Source organism: Olea europaea, unplaced genomic scaffold (genome assembly GCF_002742605.1).
Source record: "Olea europaea var. sylvestris unplaced genomic scaffold, O_europaea_v1 scaffold372, whole genome shotgun sequence".
In the NCBI taxonomy this organism is placed as follows: domain Eukaryota; kingdom Viridiplantae; phylum Streptophyta; class Magnoliopsida; order Lamiales; family Oleaceae; genus Olea; species Olea europaea.
In genome coordinates, this window is record NW_019256525.1 from 140,620 (window position 1) to 159,283 (window position 18,664).

At 33.5% G+C, this 18,664-nt stretch overlaps 2 protein-coding genes across 5 annotated transcripts; both read left to right on the forward strand.

Annotated features, from left to right (window-relative positions):
- Nucleotides 1–274: 274 nt before the first annotated feature.
- On the forward strand, nucleotides 275–5,317 carry LOC111386763 (monooxygenase 2-like). Of its 3 annotated transcripts, XM_023011229.1 has the most exons (6): nucleotides 275–538; nucleotides 672–818; nucleotides 2,840–2,905; nucleotides 2,990–3,152; nucleotides 3,491–3,719; nucleotides 4,522–5,317. In XM_023011229.1, the coding sequence occupies exons 1-6, from the start codon at nucleotides 324–326 to the stop codon at nucleotides 5,028–5,030; spliced, it is 1,329 nt and encodes a 442-aa protein (XP_022866997.1). In that variant the 5' UTR covers nucleotides 275–323; the 3' UTR covers nucleotides 5,031–5,317. The 3 variants fall into 3 exon arrangements, with proteins under 3 accessions (XP_022866997.1, XP_022866998.1, XP_022866999.1); XM_023011230.1 differs by lacking the exons at nucleotides 275–538; nucleotides 672–818 and adding an exon at nucleotides 863–2,677 and having other exon boundaries at nucleotides 2,832–2,905; XM_023011231.1 differs by lacking the exons at nucleotides 275–538; nucleotides 672–818 and adding an exon at nucleotides 863–2,677.
- Nucleotides 5,318–12,245: 6,928 nt separating this feature from the next.
- On the forward strand, nucleotides 12,246–17,046 carry LOC111386764 (monooxygenase 2-like). 2 transcript variants are annotated; one of them, XM_023011233.1, is made up of 6 exons: nucleotides 12,246–12,534; nucleotides 12,699–12,845; nucleotides 14,211–14,276; nucleotides 14,362–14,524; nucleotides 15,332–15,560; nucleotides 16,482–17,046. In XM_023011233.1, exons 1-6 carry the CDS (start codon nucleotides 12,320–12,322, stop codon nucleotides 16,988–16,990), a joined length of 1,329 nt encoding a protein of 442 aa, XP_022867001.1. In that variant the 5' UTR covers nucleotides 12,246–12,319; the 3' UTR covers nucleotides 16,991–17,046. The 2 variants fall into 2 exon arrangements, with proteins under 2 accessions (XP_022867001.1, XP_022867002.1); XM_023011234.1 differs by lacking the exons at nucleotides 12,246–12,534; nucleotides 12,699–12,845; nucleotides 14,211–14,276; nucleotides 14,362–14,524 and adding exons at nucleotides 14,593–14,737; nucleotides 14,823–14,985.
- The last annotated feature ends 1,618 nt before the right edge of the window (nucleotides 17,047–18,664 follow it).

Consider the following 18,664-nt stretch of genomic DNA (forward strand, 5'->3'; position numbering starts at 1 on the left):
ACATTTAGAATATTAATTAATGTAACATTTAGAATTACATTATTGTCCGTGGTACCATCTTGCACATTTACGTAATTACCATTTTCCTGCCGGCAATGTAGAAATTTCAATGTCGCGTACTTTAGCTTATAGAGAAGTTCGAATTCAATTCTATCACAAATTTTTCGGAAGAGTTTTGAGCCACGACATCATATGACCATTTGTCACTTGTTCAACAAAGGCTTCGCGGAGAAAAATCGAATCCTACTTTTCCACCTTCTTTTTGTATATATATCTCCAAATCCAAATCACATGCACAGAAAATAGTTCAATATTCAGAATCCATGGCGGCCTCCCCTCTGATGCTTCAGAAGTGTCCCCCTTCTCTTCTTTCAACAACTTCACTTTATCATTCAAGAAATTATGAAGCTAAAACCAGAATCAGAGTCAGACCCATTTCTTTATCCATAGTTAATGCTCAAAATAGTGTTAAGAAGGAAGATATAGTCATCATTGGGGCCGGAATTGCTGGCCTTGCCACTGCAGTCTCGCTTCAAAGGTTAGAATCGCCTCTCAGAAATTGTTATGCTTGTTTTGGAAATTAATGAATTGTATTAAAAAAAGTAATTTTTATTCGAACAAGTAACAGATTATTTTCTTTTCTTTTCCTTAATGTGAATTCTTGTACCTAGGCTTGGCATTCGGTCCCTTGTGCTTGAGCAAACCGAGACACTAAGGACTGAAGGAACTTCATTAACACTTTTTAAAAATGGATGGAAAGCCCTGGATGCTATTGGAGTGGGCGGTAATCTTAGAAGCCAATATCTTGAAATTCAAGGGTATGGTCATGCTATCTTGATTTCATATTTTGCTCCCTGATTGACAGAAGGTTTGGTGAATCTTTTAATGGTTGTGTAATAATGTAAGTAGAAATCTTAATACTGTCACGAGTTTGGAGGAATGCAACGGTTAATGGAAAATTGCCTATGCACGGCTATATATAAGGCCTTCCAAATTTCAGTCCACACACCAATTAACAAAATAATTCTTTTATTTCTTGGTAAAAATTCTGCTTCAAAGGTCACTTTATATGTTGCTTCTATTCAAACGAAAATTTCCCACTATCTTAGTAAACAGTTGCTCAAGACCTTTGTGTTTAAACTCATATTTATTCATATTTACATTAGTAAAATTTGCTGTATGAATCCTAGCATAACATAGGGACAACAAAAGCCCTTCTAATGATTTTGAATTTAACTTGTTTCAGTATCATCCAAGGATAGTTTGGAAAGACTCAAATCCTGACTGAAGTTACTTCTTTCTAGAACAAATAGTGTTTCTGTTAAAGATCGTTCCGTACCTTTCTAAAAAACCGATCATTGTTTACCAACCACACATTGTCTAGCACGTATTTTGAGTCTCGCGTGTCTACCATTTCACCACCAAGGCATCTTCAAAGTGAATCATATTCTATGAATATGATATCTATCTAGTTTGATGTATTCCATAACCATCTGAAAATTTGATGGAGTTTTAATGCGTTGAATGCTAAAACATTTCTGTATTTAGGATCGAAATATAACTGCATACAACTTATATATGCTGAAAAGATAAATAAAGAAGCTTTTCAGTACTAGACTAACTAAGTAAACAGCCATGTGCTCTTTCATATCCAAGGCATCCCCTACAAAGTTGAGGGCATCTATCAATAACTTTATTAAGGAGTGGATAACTTTTGACGATCCGTTCTTGTCCCTGCATCTGATACATGGGCGTCGTTTTATTTGTTGCTGGCAACATCTATAATCTCAGTATATCAGAGTGCTTTCTTTTTCATATACCAGTTTCTTTACTGTCTAGTGAATATATTTGGAAAATGCACATGCATGTATGTTTGTTTTCCAGTTTGCGTTCAGATTAATTTGGGCTCTAAGAGAATCTCTGTTTGTACAAACTCCTATGTTTTTAGAGTCTTAAGTTATGGTTGCACAAAATCATGTCCCAGATATACCTTCAAATCAGGGTCGGCCATGATATTTTGGGTGGCCTTATGCAAACTTCAAATATGGGGCCCAATGAATATTAAGCCCGTATTTGATAGAGATTAAAATAATCTTTTGATTAAAGTTGAGGGAATGTATAGTTGAAAAGTTGTAGGTTTTATGAAATGTGTGGTTAAAATTAATTGTTGACTTTGACTTAGAAAACAATTAAATACAATTAAAAAATAATTAAACATAATCAGGAAATTTGGAAGACAAATACAAGGTTTAAACTCCAGTACAAACATAAAAAAAAAAACGGAAAAAAGAATAATATGTGGCTCCGAAAAATCCCAAACCAAATTACATAATACATAGAGAAGCATTAGTTGGGAAGATAAATGGTCAAATTAATTATATATACTATATAGAGAAAGCAATGACTGTGATATATTTATGAGATATATAAATGCATGTGATAAATTTTATGCCATTTATATGATTTTTTTTAGATATGTTTGTATTTTCAAATTTTATTAGTTTCTCGTGTTTGCATATGATAATTCTAATTTAAAGAATTTCGTAATTATCATTTTCATTTTTCTCCAACTGATCAATTAATCGTACATAATTTGGAGCTCTCATCAAAGCGGGCCTTCGGCTATCGCCTTTGATGCCTATAGTTAGGGCCAGCCCTGCTTCAAATGCTCAAAAAGGTACTTGTATATTCTGAAATTCATGATATTATAATTAGATAATGATTTTGTGAAAAGAGAATTTATTGCCCTTTAGTGTTTTTTGCCAAAGGCCAAAAAAACAGTATTAGCTTTTACGAGACTTTGGTATTTCCGCATCTTTTCATGTGACCAGCTGTGCAGGATGGTGATAAAATCAGAAGACGGAAAAGAGTTGGGCTCTTTCAATTTCAAAGATGAAGATGAAAGGTAACTGTGCCTGATGTTCGGGTTGGCATGTGGATATACAAAATTAAATTTCTGCATTTCACTGACTTTACTTTTTGGTATCAGTCAAGAAGTGCGTGCTATAGAGAGAAAAGTTTTATTGGAAGCTCTTGCTAACCAGTTACCATCAGATGCAATTTCTTTTTCCTCAAAGCTGTCATATATTGAAAGAGGTGACAAAGGAGAAACCTTGCTAAAACTCAAGGATGGTACTCAAATGTCTGCTAAGGTAGCTTGATCTACATGTTAATTCATATTAAATTTATTGCTGGAATCTAAAAGATTTCGATAACCTTCACCCACATAGACTAGGCTCATGGTGCAAATTTGAGCTTGATAATTTGCGTGCGTAGATCAATTCCAATTGAGTTCGTATCTAGTTTCTAACAATTGTCTTGGAGAAAACACGTTCCCCTCAATGTGGTCTTAACAATGGCTATTTACTTGGGTGAGCATTATAGAAGCATCATATTCCTTGCTAATCTTGCACGCTCAAAAGTGTTAACTATAATTTTTGGGGTCTACTTATAATCACTGAAAGTTTCTTATGAATTCACCTTCGGTTAGATTGTGATTGCCTGTGATGGGATACGATCTCCAGTGGCTAAGTGGATGGGGTTTCCAGAGCCTAGATATGTGGGGCATATTGCTTTTCGTGGCCTCGGATTTTACCCTGAAGGACAACCATTTGAGCAGAAAGTGATTTACACCTATGGAAGAGGTGTGCGTGCTGGTTATGTGCCAGTTTCTCCAACAAAGGTTTACTGGTTTATCATCAACAACAGCCCAACACCAGGTAAATCAATAATTCACAACATCTTCTCTTGCATTTCATTTTTGCTTATTTTATAGATTTGCTTATCTTGAAGTAGTGGTGTCAGTAGGGTTGAGCCGAGTCAGGCTGGGTTGCAGAGATACCTGGACCGGCCTGGATCTTGTGGTGGATCCGTATTTTTTATTCAAATTTTAGGCCGTGCAGGCCAGGCCAGGCCAGAATTGCCATGCCTGGCCTGGGCAGGCAAGACACTTCGACTCCACCATCTGGAAGTCAACTAGCATAAATGTTCTTGTCCCTTATTAATCAATTTTTTTACCTTGCAAGTCTTAATAAAGCCTATGCAATCCCTTTAATATGGAAAAACTTTTTAACGTTCAATGAATGACTTCACAGCCACGTGCTCGTTAAATTTCCGACCTAATATTCTTTTTCTGATATCATATGATGTCAGTTCTAACAACAATTATCTAGGTATAAAATTGTGTTTGAAACCTGTCATTTTCTCTGAGTATTCAATTAGCTAGTATTATAGTTAAAATTGCATGCAAAGCAATCCAAGAAGATACTTTGTTACAGTCAAATAGAGATAGATATGTGAAGCCAAGCCTTTTCTCATGTGTTACAACACCTCATTTAAAAGTTTAAACCGTTAAAAATTACATATAGCTTAAATGTATACAATATTCGTAAATGGGTTATGGAACTTATCGAGTATTTGTTATGCTGAACCAACCTATCTAACAGCTTGAGTTATTATGGAGATGACAAACATATTTAAATACTATCTTCAGCATGATTGTTTTTGTTTGTCCAATGACAGGCCCAAAGATCACAGATCCATCTTTGTTGAGGCAAATAACCAAGGAACTTCTTGGTAACTGGTCAACTGAGCTCTTGAATATAATGAAATCTACACCAGATGACAGGATCATAAGAACCCCACTGGTAGATCGGTGGCCGTGGCCTGGAATCAGCCCTCCTGCATCAACTGGGGCGGTTGTGCTCGTTGGCGATGCATGGCATCCGATGACACCCAATCTTGGGCAAGGAGCGTGCTGTGCTTTGGAAGATGCAGTCGTTTTGGCAAAAAAACTTGCACAAGCAATCAACCTTGGAACCATGTCAATCGAAGATGCATTCACGTCTTATGGACGAGAAAGGTGGCCTCGTATCTTTCCATTATCTGTACGTGCAAATCTTGTTGGAGCTTTCTTACAGTCTGATAATCCTTTGGTATGTTTTATTCGTAACAACATTGTTGTTCCTAAGCTGGTTAGAGGTGGACCAATGTTGGAACATGCGAATTTTGAATTTGAGTCTCTATATTAACACTAAATCCCTCAAAAACAAGATTGTGAGGAATTTCAGTAACACTTGTGGTCTTGTGCTAGGTGTTACATTGTGTGTCTATTTACCTATTCCCTCCGTTGCCGCCGATCTACATGCATCAAGTCACCTTAATATTCTTACCCCTACTATTTAGAGTTAACCCCCTTTTTTAGAATAATAGAATATTAGAGTTGTCGTACTTGGTATTAGGTTTTAATGTTGGGTTGTGTGTCCATGTATTGTAATTTTGACTTTTTTGATAATAAATAAATCGTGATTTTTATTTATTTTGTATGATTGTTTTTATTTAATAGGATCTACGCAGCTCAAGCGGACCCAGATTTGCATGGGTTACGCACAGATCCGAGTCGACCTTGGAGGGGACCCAATCCACGTTGCATGGGTCGGGTCGCCTCTAGATGGGCTTGGTTCAGAATTACTTATGCGGCTACAATAGTTAAGTCTGATTGATGTTTAAATTGTTACCACTAGATCATTGGATATTTCTAGATTGAAAATTCAGATTAAATATTGGGCTTGAGCCCAATAAATTTTTAATTTAATTTTTGAAATGTTTTTGGGTCGCAAATAATTTTTAATTTATTTCTTATGAATGCTCTAAATTGTTGTTTGAAATATTTTCATTCTAGACATCATGACTATAAATTTATATGTGACATCGTTTGTGAAACTGTGGATATGATGCATGTCATTGAATATCGATTTTTCTTTGATTAATTTAATCTAAATAAAAATTTCAAAAGGAAAGTTTGTAATAATTTAATTGTATGTAATATGATGTGAACGTTCGGTAAATTCACTACAAAATATCAGGTGCGAGAGACTGTTTATATATATAAAAACACGTGATCTACTTTGGTGAATCCATAAACAAAGTAACACTAGCCTCATGATAATAATGCAATGGATTTCCCATAGGAGAGTCACATACTTCAAGTTATTTGATTGGATTCATTTACAAAAAGATAAACGTGATAGAATATAATTTGGAATCACCCTATACAGATGACAAAAGTATTTATCTAGACAAATGTTATATACACTAATTGAGATCATTTACGAATCTCTAATAGAGGCTCTCGTTTATGACTTTGGTAACCAAATATACTAGACTTGTCAAGACATATTTGGTTATAAATGATTTGTCTAATGAAAGGGTCATAACTTGAGTAGTGGACACTTTGATTTTTCCTAATGAGAGAGATGTTGAATCACAAGGATCAAGTGGTCATTACATTATTGTAGTTTTAATAATCTACATATGCATTCATACATCATATGAATTGTCATTTCCCTACTCAACTTTAATATGCAAATTTGGTTACTTTTTAGCAAAATATCTCTTGATCCATTCTCCACTATTCTAAAACAAAATCAACTTACCAGAGAAAATTATGTGGATTAGAACATAATTCGATGTTTGTGCTTATTTTGGAGAAATTTAATGTTGTGCAAGATCAAGAATGTCCTATGGAACCTACTGAAATCAATGTAAGTCCAAAAGGGCTGGCATATAATAAGTGGATGAATGCAGAAAAGATGTCTCACTGCTACAATTTGACATCCATCTCAAATGTGTTGCAACATAAGATTGAATATCCAGGTTCCTCTTATGACATATTGCAGACCTTCAAGACATGTTTGGACATCAAATTAGGCTGGCTAGTTTTAAAGCCTTTCATACCTTATAGAATATCCTCGTGAAAATTGTAACGCTCGTGAAGGATCATATATTGACAATTATTGTATATTTCAACATGGCGGAGAATCAACGTGCTAGCACTGACTTGAAGATTCATATTGATATGGTATTGAATTTTTTATCAGATTTGTTCTCATAGTTTATGTATACTATTAGTTGCACAAGATAAAAATGATGTTAACCGAGCTGAAAATGAGTTGCAAAATGTTGGAAATGCTCATACAACATTTGGTTCCAAGCCAAAAAGAAGAAAATGGAAAGGAGAAAGAAAGATAACAAGAAGTAAGGGAGTATCAAAAAGTCCAAAGTAGATAGAATGCCGATAGGCAAGTGTTTCAACTGCGATAAAAGAAGGACATCGGAATAAAGACTATCTTTACTCACTAGCTAAAAAGTAAGATGATACGAGTTTTTTATTGTTGAGACTTGTTTACTGGTCTTCTACAAATTCCAGAGTTGTAAACTTTGGGATTACTAATCATATATGAATGCCGGTACAGGCTCTTCAACATAGTAGAAAATTCAATGAAAGCCAATTTACTATCACCATTCAGACATGAGAAGTAGTTCCAACAAGAACTGTAGGAATAGTTTATTTTTATTTCAGTAGTGGTAGGTGTTTAATTTTTAAAGAGTATTATTATGTCTTGCAGATAAAGTGAAATTTGATTTTTGTAACCTTTTTAATAGGACAAAGTTATGTTATAAATTCGGTGCTTGATGTAGTTCCAATTTGTGATGGATATTTCATGAATGATTTTTATATTTAAAATTTTTCCATAAATGAAATGAGTTTTGTCTTTGTACACCTTAATTATAAGTAAATAATATTAGTGATACATGATAAATGTATTTTATACACTTATTTATCTCGTTAAATTAGATTAATTGTTGTTGATGTTGATGAATTATGGCTTAATTCATAATATATTTCATTTGTTAAGAGTAGCTCGATGTAAAATGATGGAATTGTACGAAAGAAGAGAAAAATGAGCTAAAATGGAAGAAATTTAAATTTTAGGGACTAAAATACTAACTTTTAAAGAGATGAATCAGGCTGTATATCAAGTATTTGGGAGTGCTAGTATTCAATTAAATGCAAAAGAAAGAAAAATGACTAAAAGAAACGAACAAGGACCAAATGTACATTATGAAAAGTTCAGGGACCAAATTATAAAATTAGCCCCAAAATACCCTACCTCACACACATTTTTCCAAACCGTAGACCAATTGGGCATAGGAATGGATGCACGCCAGGATACACCATGCATGTGTGTGGTGCAAATTGAATGCTAACGTGTTGGTTTCCTTTTTTGATACAAACGCTGTATGATATGGACTTCTAGCATCTTTTTCATCAAAGGAATGCTGTTAAGGATGCGAGAATGCCACTACGTTGGAGCGCAAGGAAGAGGTTTAGCACAAGAAACAAAGGCAATTAACACAAGAAATTGAAGACTCAAGGATCGGTTTCAATATTCAAGAACAAGAAATTGATTATTTAAGATTCTTCTATTGTTAATATCTTTTCAAATCTTTTGTATAATTTACATACAAATATGCTAGATTAAATTCTCACTTATATTGGATGAAGACGAATTTTTGTTTATTTATTTTTAGTTCAAAGACAAGTCGTTTAGTAATTTTTGTGTTTCTTGATTAATTTTGTATTCTCATTATATTATTTAATTTTTTGATCATCAATTAGATAATTAGTTGTTTATTGTAATGTTTAGATGCTCACAATAGGTTTAGAATACTGTAAGGTTACCACACGGGCAATATAAGTTAGGAATAGAATGTATGACATGTGCAATCTCTTTGATAATCATGTGCTTAATATATGTTGTTCATATGAATTTGAACTATGAATGGAATCAAGTCATGTTTAGGATAGACTTAATTTATCTTGAAAAAAAAAGTTGAATACAATAAAATAATCAATTGTCATGAATGGAACTGACTTATATAGTTGAGAATTGAAAATAGATAACAATAAGGGAATTTGCAATACATTCATTCCACGTAAGTACAAACCAATGCATTTACATATGCATTAGATTAAGTTACAATAATACAAATTTGGTAGAAAACAAGTATGCTTTAAGTTAGATTTTATTTCTCACAACACAATCACTCTACTCATCACGTGTTACTTGTCAGTGATCTTATATAGGGTTGGACAAAAATCTCGAACCAAACCGAGCAATTCTTTTTAAGTTAAATACTTGAATTGGTTATTCGAGTCGAGAACCGACGTGTTTGATTTAGTTCTCCATTTTATTTTAAATAATCTAAATTATTTTTTAAATAAATTTACTAATTAGTTAATTTACCCTAAACCCAAAAAATATATTTTTTTATTTCTAATTTTCTCCCAAACCCAATTTAATCAAATTAATCTAAGTTTTACCCAAATCTCTTCTTCAACCGTAGTGTCGTTTCTACCGTTTTGGAGAAATCGAATTGAAAACTTAGTTGCACCTTTCTTTATTATTGTAAACTTGCTATTTTCCTCTTCCTACGATTTTAAAAGTTAAATTTATAAATAACCCAACAAAGAGAGGCGCATAAAATATCACAAGACTGGACTATGCTATTTTGTAAGAGAAAAATTATTGTATGAAACTCAGGAACCAAACCGAACGGAACTGAACCCGAGTGGTTTCATAATTAAATTTGGATCTGACAGTTTCATTTACTAAATACCTTAAAATTCAGGTTCGGTTCTAAAAAGAACTGAACTGATCTGAACCATATCCGGCCCTAATCTCATATGCTTGCGAAAATTGTCTGAATAATATATATATACGCCACTTAAACCTAGACACATCAACCTTATCAAGATTAGAAAAATGGCAAGAGATGATCCTTTTAACACACTTAAGGTCGAACCATTATCGGGTTGCGTTTCTTATTTAAAGGGTAAAATGAACAAGAAATCATTTTCGATAAAAAGATATAAAGTCAAAGAAGTACTGGAACTAGTTTATTGTGATGTATATGGATTGATGAGTCCACTTGTGAGAGGAGGCTATGAATATTTTATAACATTTACAGATGATTGCTCTGAATATCTCATTTTAGGGATATGCACCGAAGACAACTGCATATATTTTTCACTTAGTTCCTTCGAAGTCTTGGATTCTCATGTAACAGTGAAATAGGTGTAATTCCATCTTGCATCACATCCAAATTTCGGATTTTCGGCTCATGTGTTGAAAGAAAAGACGAAAATGTTGAAATTAAGGTTAAAAGTATGCATGTTTGTGGGATATTCCAAGGGTACGAGGGATATTATTTTTATAGTCCTCTAAGTATGAAAGTTTTTGTTTGCAAAAATTCAACTTTCCTGGAGGACAAGCTAATATTTTTCTCTACGTTGAGTTGCTTAATATTTGATGTCTTTTGATTAAAATATGTGTTCTTGTAATAGGATCGCCTTTGGTAGAATTATTGCGCGGAAGTCCTAGTGTGGGACAATCCACTTTGACTAGTTTTAAATTATTTCTTTTCGATGAACTTTTAATATACTTTTTATTCAAATTTTGTAAAACGGGTCTAAAAACTTATTATATTACTTAGTCACTGTTTGGTGCAGATTAAATTAAGTTTTAATTAATTTTTTATAAAAGTTGGTGAATTATGCGATTAAAATTAATTGTTAATTTTAAATTTTAAATTTTAATAGATTTTAATCCACGCCAACTTAGGAGGCATAGAATCCCATGATACATTATAGAGTGCATTAATATTCATACAACTCCATAAAACAACGTTACAAACCATCATCATCATGAATAGTAATACTCTATTAACGGTTTAATCACGCTAGTGGTCACTAAAGATATTTTTCGACGATAATAATTACTCAAGTTTTCAACTATTATATTAATGATCAGTAGGTCAAAAAAATTAAGATCAAATTCAATATGGCACCATACGTGGTTAAAAAATATTGGTTGACCATATATTTAAGCCTAAACACTCCAACTAGGATCTAATACTAATTTATTTACTTTTATTAAGCGGTCATTAGTAAAATAATATAAAAAAAAAATTGAGTGATTATTACAATAAATAAATAATACTATTGACATATCACTATTACTATAAAAGAGTGAATATGCCAGTTACTATTCATTCAAGACGTATTTTACTTTTTCATTTTATCCTCAAATATTTTAGCAATCCCCCTTTCCTCAAAGAAAACAACACAAGACTTGGGTATAGTCATTCCAACCAAAGTTATGTAGAATTTTTTACACTTGCACAAGTTTACTGGGCCCCACATCTGCAGCCGTCAGTCAAAAATTGTTTGGAATGTCCAAAATATCCTTGTGATGGTGTAAAATTTAAAAAATTTAAGAATATCATGGAATAGCATCAAAGATTATTCAGAAAGTAAAAAATTGCTACAATTCAGTGGTTTTTATATTTATTTTCCCTACTTTTCTCTATCCCTACACTGTAAGAATGAATATGTTATTACTGTTCATTTGTGAAGTATTTTCATTTTCCCATTTTATCCTTCAATTATATTTTAATTTTTCAACTTAATTAATATATCAATACTACTACAAAATTAATTTTGTAAATAATCTGATAAATTTTTTTACGTGGTTTAGAAAATTTCTTGATAACTTTTAAATTATTTTTAATACAAAAGGAGACATCATTTAAAAAATTAAAATTTTCAATAACAAGTTAACTTTAAAAATTTATCGACGATTGTTCGGTAGTCGAATCCATAAATATTTTATATTCTCTTAAAGCTCATTTCGAAAATTATATCATAGATACATCGAATGATTTAAATGAATATCCAAAATAGTTAAATATATATCAAACGTGTGTGTTCAAAAATGCATATTACTCGTTTTTTTCCCTTAAAAAATCAATTATTTTCTTAATATTTATTATTTTTGCGAGATAATTTTCTTAATACAGTTTACATCATTTTTTTTTTTTTATAAAAAGTGTATGACGTCAGGTTTTTTTAACGTATGATAAATATTTAGAACAATAGAAAGTAAGAGAATAACTACAATTGACGATTTGGAATTTTCGAGGTCAAAATTCGTTGTTTTTCCTTCCAAAATCCTTTGTTTTCCATTGGTGTACTGCTCTTTTTATGTTATATTTTCTCAATAAGCTACTCGTCATGTGTTTTCAAATTGTATTAATGAGCTACTCTATTTATTTTGAAACAAATTTATTTGGCCACACTAACACAACCTATAGGAAAATACAGCCTGTGCAACGCAGGGGAAAAACTAGTAATTCCTAAAAATTTAAATCTCGTTATTATTAACTCCTCCATCGATATACATAATTTTATTAGAAGACTAATATTTAATAATGTTATGTTTTTGTGACTCACCATTATACAATTATCGCATGTCATTGGAAGATTTTGGAGCCACGACATCATATTCGCATTTTTTAACAAACGCTACAAAATATTCGCGGGGAAAAATCAAATCCCAGTTTTCCACCACTTGTTTGTATAATACTATCCAAAATCCAAATCACACACTCGAAAAATAGTTAAAGTTCAGAATCCATGGCGGTCTCTACTCTGTTGCTTCAGAAGTGGCCCCTTTCTCTTCCTTCAACGACTTCACTTTATCATTCAAGAATTTATGAAGCTAAAACTAGAATCAGAGCGAGACCCATTTCTCTATCCATAGTTAATGCTCAAAGCGATGTTAAGAAGGAAGATATAGTCATTGTTGGGGCCGGAATTGCTGGCCTTGCCACTGCAGTCTCGCTTCAAGGGTTACATTCGACTCTCGGAAAATTGTTATGCTTGTTTTAATTTCGTTTGAAATATCAGACAGTGGAATTGAGATAATAAATATATTTTGAAATCAATAACTTGTGTTAAACTAAGTAATTTTTCTTTTCTTTTTGTTCTTCTTGATGTGAATTCTTGTACCTAGGCTTGGCATTCGGTCACTTGTGCTTGAGCAAAGCGAGACACTGAGGACTGAAGGAACTTCAATAACACTTTTTAAAAATGGATGGAAAGTTTTGGATGCTATTGGAGTTGGCAGTAATCTTAGAAGCCAATTTCTTGAAATTGAAGGGTATGGCCATGCTATCTTGATTTCATATTTTTTGGCACTCCATTTGTTATGTGAAAACAACTGCAAAAAATCCATTTCAATTTAAACCATAGGCTGTGCTGTGCTGCCACTGTAAGCTCCACAAATCTTGGCCTAGCTGTGTGTCTTCTTGCTCAAGAATACTGTTCTTTCAATGACACATACTTTCTTTCATATTTGACACAACTTTACATCTAATTAATCCTACTATTTTGATCAAGAATCAAAACAATACACCTTTTAGGAAAGAAATGGTTCTTGGAGGAATGCCTATGCAAGGTTATAAATAAGGCCCTCCGAATTTCAGTCCACACACCAATTACTCCGTTGTTTCGTGCTAGATAATTCATTTTCTTGGTAAAAATGCTGCTAATTAGAATTGGTTCCTTTATGTGTTACTTCTATTCAAATGAAAATTTCCTACTATCTTAGTTGACAATTGCCTCGAGTACTAAGGAGTCAACATCAATACATAGGGTATAAACTTTTACAAGTCATATTTATTCATATTTACCTGATTAAAAATATGTATGAATCCTATCATATCATATGGACAGTAAAAGGCCCTTCTACTGATTTCGAAATTAACTTGTGTCAGTATCATACAAGGATAATTTAGAGAGACTCAATCCCTGACGGAAGTGACTTCTTTCCACAGCCAACGTTACGTTTCTGCTAAAAATCATAACCGTCTGAAAATTTGATGGAGTTTTAATGCTTTGAATGCTCAAATATACACTAGAAACATAACCACATTCAATGCTGACAAGATAAGAAGCTTTTTCATACTAGACTCGCAAAATTAACAGATATGTGCTCTTTCACATCCAAGGCGTACCTACAAAGTTGGGAGCATCTCTCAGTAACTTTATTTAGGATTGGATCACTTTTTACGATCCATTTGTGGTCTCTGTATATGCTAAATGTTGTCGTTTTCTTTGTTGCTTACAACGTCTAAAATCTCTGTATATCAAAGTGCTTTCATTTTCATATGCCAGTTTCTTTACTATCTTACAGTTATTTTGAAAAATAGACATAAGCATGCATGCAGGTAAGTTTGGATTTGCAATTTATGTTCCAATTGATTTGGGTTTTAAGTGAATCTCTGTTTGAACAAACTCGTATGTTTTTAGAGTCATAAGTTATATTCGCACAAAATAATGTACCAGATATACCTTCAAATGCTCAGAAAGTGAGAATGGTATTTGCATATTCTGAAATTCATGAAATTACAATAGGATAATGATTTTGTGCAAAAAAAAAGTGTCTTTTATAGGCCCAAAACACAGTATTAGGATTTACGAAACTTTGGTATTTCTGCATCTTTTCATGTCACCAGCTATGCAGGATGGTGATAAAATCAGAAGATGGAAGAGAGTTGCGCTCTTTCAAATTCAAAGATGAAGATGAAAGGTAACTGTACCTGATGTTCGGGTTGGCACATTGATATACATAATTAGATTTCTACCATTTTACTGATTATACTATTTGGTAGCAGTCAAGAAGTGCGTGCTGTAGAAAGAAGAGTTTTACTGGAAGCTCTTGCTAACCAGCTACCATCAGATGCAATTTCTTTTTCCTCAAAGCTGTCTTCTATTGAAAGAAGTGACAAAGGTGAAACCTTGCTAAAACTCGAGGATGATACCCAAATGTCTGCTAAGGTAGCTAGATCTACATGCTAATTTGATATTCAATTTATTGTTGGAATCTTCAAGATTTGGATAGTGTCTTTTATAGGCCCAAAACACAGTATTAGGATTTACGAAACTTTGGTATTTCTGCATCTTTTCATGTCACCAGCTATGCAGGATGGTGATAAAATCAGAAGATGGAAGAGAGTTGCGCTCTTTCAAATTCAAAGATGAAGATGAAAGGTAACTGTACCTGATGTTCGGGTTGGCACATTGATATACATAATTAGATTTCTACCATTTTACTGATTATACTATTTGGTAGCAGTCAAGAAGTGCGTGCTGTAGAAAGAAGAGTTTTACTGGAAGCTCTTGCTAACCAGCTACCATCAGATGCAATTTCTTTTTCCTCAAAGCTGTCTTCTATTGAAAGAAGTGACAAAGGTGAAACCTTGCTAAAACTCGAGGATGATACCCAAATGTCTGCTAAGGTAGCTAGATCTACATGCTAATTTGATATTCAATTTATTGTTGGAATCTTCAAGATTTGGATAACCTTCACCCACATTGATTACACTACTCATGGTGTAAATTTGTGCTTGATAATTTGCATGCGTAGATCAATTCCAATTGAGTTCGTATCTAGTTTCTAACAATTGTCTTGGAGAAAACATGTTCCACTCAATGTGGTCTTAACAATGGCTATTTACTCAGGTGACCATTAAAGAAATGTCATATTCCTTGCTAATCTTGTATACACTTAAATGTGCAACTATAATTTTTGGTGTATGTTTATAACTACTGAAAGTTTCATTATGAATTCACCTTTTCGGTTAGATTGTGATTGCCTGTGATGGGATACGATCTCCAGTGGCTAAGTGGATGGGGTTTTCCGAGCCCAGATATGTGGGACATTTTGCTTTTCGTGGCCTTGGATTTTACCCTGATGGGCAACCATTTGAGCCGAAAGTGATTTACACCTATGGGAGGGGCGTGCGGGCTGGCTACGTGCCAGTTTCTCCAACTAAGGTGTACTGGTTTATCTGCTACAACAGCTTATCACCAGGTAAACCAGTAATTCTCAACATCTCCTCTTGCATTTCATTTTTGCTTATTTTATAGAATTCCTTATCTTGAAGTAGTGGTGTTAATAGGATCGAACCGAGCTAGGCTGGGTTGCAGAGATACCTGGGCCGGCCAGGATTTGTTGGTGGATCCATATTTTTTTTATTCCATTTTTTACCCCGTGCAGGCCAGGCCAGAATTGCCATGCCTGGCCTGGGCAGGCAAGACACTGACTCCTCCATCTGGACGTCAATTAGCATAAATGTTCTTGCCCCTTATTAATCAATTTTTTTCCTTGGAAGTCTTAATAAATTATATGCAATCCCTTTAATCTTGAAAACCGTTTTATGTTCAATGAATGACTTCACAGCCATTTGCTAGTTAAATTGCCAGCCTAATATTCTTTTTCGGATATCATATTTGCCACATGATGTCAATTCTGACAGCAATTATCTAGGGATAAAATTGTGTCTGAAACCTTGTCATTTTATCTGAATATTCCATTAGCAGTATGTTAGTCAAAATCGCCTGCAAAGAAATCCAGTAAGATACTTTTTCACAGTCAAATAGAGATATGTGAAGACGACCCTTTTCTCATATGTTGAATTGCCTCATTTAAAAGCTTAAACTGTTAAAAATGACATGCTGCTGATTAGTATACAATCTTCATAAATGGGTGACAAAACTCATCAAGTCTTTTGTTACGTTGAAGCAACCTATCTAAAAGCCTTATGTACAGGCTTTTCCTTTACAGATGTTTTACGCAGCACCTGTTTGAATCTGTTGTGTTTTTTTCTCTAACTTCCAATGAAATGGTGCCAACTGTCATTTGTGACGGAATTCTGTGAATAAATTCTATACATGTAGCATGATTTTTTAAAAATGGTCTTAAACACGACTGTTTTTGTACGTTTGATGACAGGTCCAAAGATCACAGATCCATCTTTGTTGAGGCAGAAAACCAAGGAACTTGTTGGTAATTGGTCAACTGAGCTCTTGAGTATAATCAAATCTACACCAGATGACACGATCATAAGAACCCCTCTGGTAGATCGGTGGCTGTGGCCGGGAATTAGCCCTCCAGCGTCAACTGGGAAAGTTGTGCTCGTTGGAGATGCATGGCATCCAATGACACCCAATCTTGGGCAAGGAGCATGCTGTGCGTTGGAAGATGCAGTTGTTTTGGCCAAAAAACTTGCACAAGCAATCAAATTTGGAGCCATGTCAATCGAAGATGCATTCACGTCTTATGGAAGTGAAAGGTGGCCCCGTATCTTTCCATTAACTGTACGTGCAAATCTTGTTGGAACTTTGTTACAATCGGATAATCCTGTGGTATGTTCTGTTCGTAACAATATTGTTGTTCCTAAGCTGGTTAGACTTGGACCAATGCTAGAACATACGAATTTTGAATTTGAGCCTCTGTACTAACACTAAACCTATCAAAACAAGATTATGAGGAATTTGAGTAATACTTGTGCTAGGTATGTGTGGTGTCTGTTTAACTTGATGATCCACTTGCATCAAGCCACCTTAATATTCTTATCCCTGCCATATATTAAAGAAATGAGCTAAAACAAAAGAGAAATATGTGATATAACGATCAAAAGAACCCAGTTTAAGGTATTTCTATGAGTTCTGATGGAAAATTTAAACCATTATTTCTGCTTTATTGAAGGGAAAAGCATGAGAAATGTTGGAGAGAAGATGTCAAGGCTCAAGTTAAAAATACCAAGGATTTATAAATAAAGTGTGGGACATTCTATGGTGACAATAGACTGGCTAACATATTATTTGATAATGTGTATATGTGTCTTAAGAAGCCTTCTGTCTAGCTCCGCACACGATGGCTGTCGTATTAAAGAAAGAAAATATTCATTTTCTTTATCAGTTAAAATCTAGTAATATACTTTAAAGTTGGTGAATTGTATTATATTTTTTCCCTCTAGAAAAGCAAACTACAAGCAAATGATAAATTGAGTTGACAAAAAATAGAAAACCAAAAAATTAAAATTAATACCGTGGACAATATTTTCATTCAAATAAAATTTTAAATTTTTTTTATTTAAATGCTTATTTAAAGTGTTTTGACTGTTTTGGTGTTTTCACAAAAAACATTGAAAACGTTAAAATATTTCGAGAAAGTTCTTTTGAATCTTTTTAGTAAATTTATAAATGAAATCCTAGAGAGTCCGTATACTCTAATTTAGACATAAAAGCCACACTGAACCTTTTCCTCATGGAACTAGAAGACCAATGTCAGCAGAGACGGATTTAGGGGGCTGGGCTGGGCTGTAGCCCCCCCCCCCAAGGTCCAAGAGTATTTTTTTAAGATATTTTTTTTATTTTTTTTTGGTAAACAACCAATTTTTTATGTGTAAAATTTTTTTTTTTTCCACATAGTAGCCCAGTTTAAAATTTTGTAGCCCGATCTTAAATTCAATCCTAGATCCGTCCCTGAATGTCACTATCACCTGGAGAGAGCAATGTCAATGGATTGGGTAAGTAGGGATGCAGCTATGTGGACCGCTCATCGATTTTGATAGTAACATCTTTACTTTCTTACATCTTGAAACTGAAACAAGATATACCATCTACTATCTTATACTAGATAGATTTGATTAGGAATCATTTTGAAATCTCATTATTGAAGGTGTAAAGAGAGCTGAAAGTTAATAAAAAGTTGTGTAATTATTTGGATCCCGGGCCCCCAACAGATAATTTTCATGTAATTGTGCTTTTTTTAGTCTCTCCTTGCAATGTTCACGACCAATTTGATTCTCACTTCTAGGACTGTAAGCAAAAACTGTCAAACCGAAAAATCGAATTGAAATCGCAATTTAGAAATCGTCGGTTTGGTGCCACGTAGATCCAGTCAACGAAATGGTTTTGAACCAAACCAAACCGATCAAAATGGTTTGGTTTAGGTTTGAGAAATTTAATTGCGGTTTATAACTAAATCGGACCGGCGAAAAAATATATAAAAATAAAAAAAAATGAAAAAAAATGAAATTTTTTGAAAATTCATTCAAATACGTAAAATTCAATAGTTTTGTCATTTGTGGGTATTTTTGTCAATTTCTAATTTTTTTAATACATTATTAT

What these genes read in the sequence shown, in the direction of transcription:
- LOC111386763 (XM_023011229.1), top strand. Translation starts at nt 324, where the DNA reads ATGGCGGCCTCCCCTCTGATGCTTCAGAAGTGTCCCCCTTCTCTTCTT. An exon ending in ACTGCAGTCTCGCTTCAAAG is followed by an intron (nt 539 to 671) that starts GTTAGAATCGCC and finishes TCTTGTACCTAG; the next exon opens with GCTTGGCATTCGGTCCCTTG. An exon ending in CAACAACAGCCCAACACCAG is followed by an intron (nt 3,720 to 4,521) that starts GTAAATCAATAA and finishes GTCCAATGACAG; the next exon opens with GCCCAAAGATCACAGATCCA.
- LOC111386764 (XM_023011233.1), top strand. Translation starts at nt 12,320, where the DNA reads ATGGCGGTCTCTACTCTGTTGCTTCAGAAGTGGCCCCTTTCTCTTCCT. An exon ending in CAATTTCTTGAAATTGAAGG is followed by an intron (nt 12,846 to 14,210) that starts GTATGGCCATGC and finishes CCAGCTATGCAG; the next exon opens with GATGGTGATAAAATCAGAAG. An exon ending in TTCAAAGATGAAGATGAAAG is followed by an intron (nt 14,277 to 14,361) that starts GTAACTGTACCT and finishes ATTTGGTAGCAG; the next exon opens with TCAAGAAGTGCGTGCTGTAG.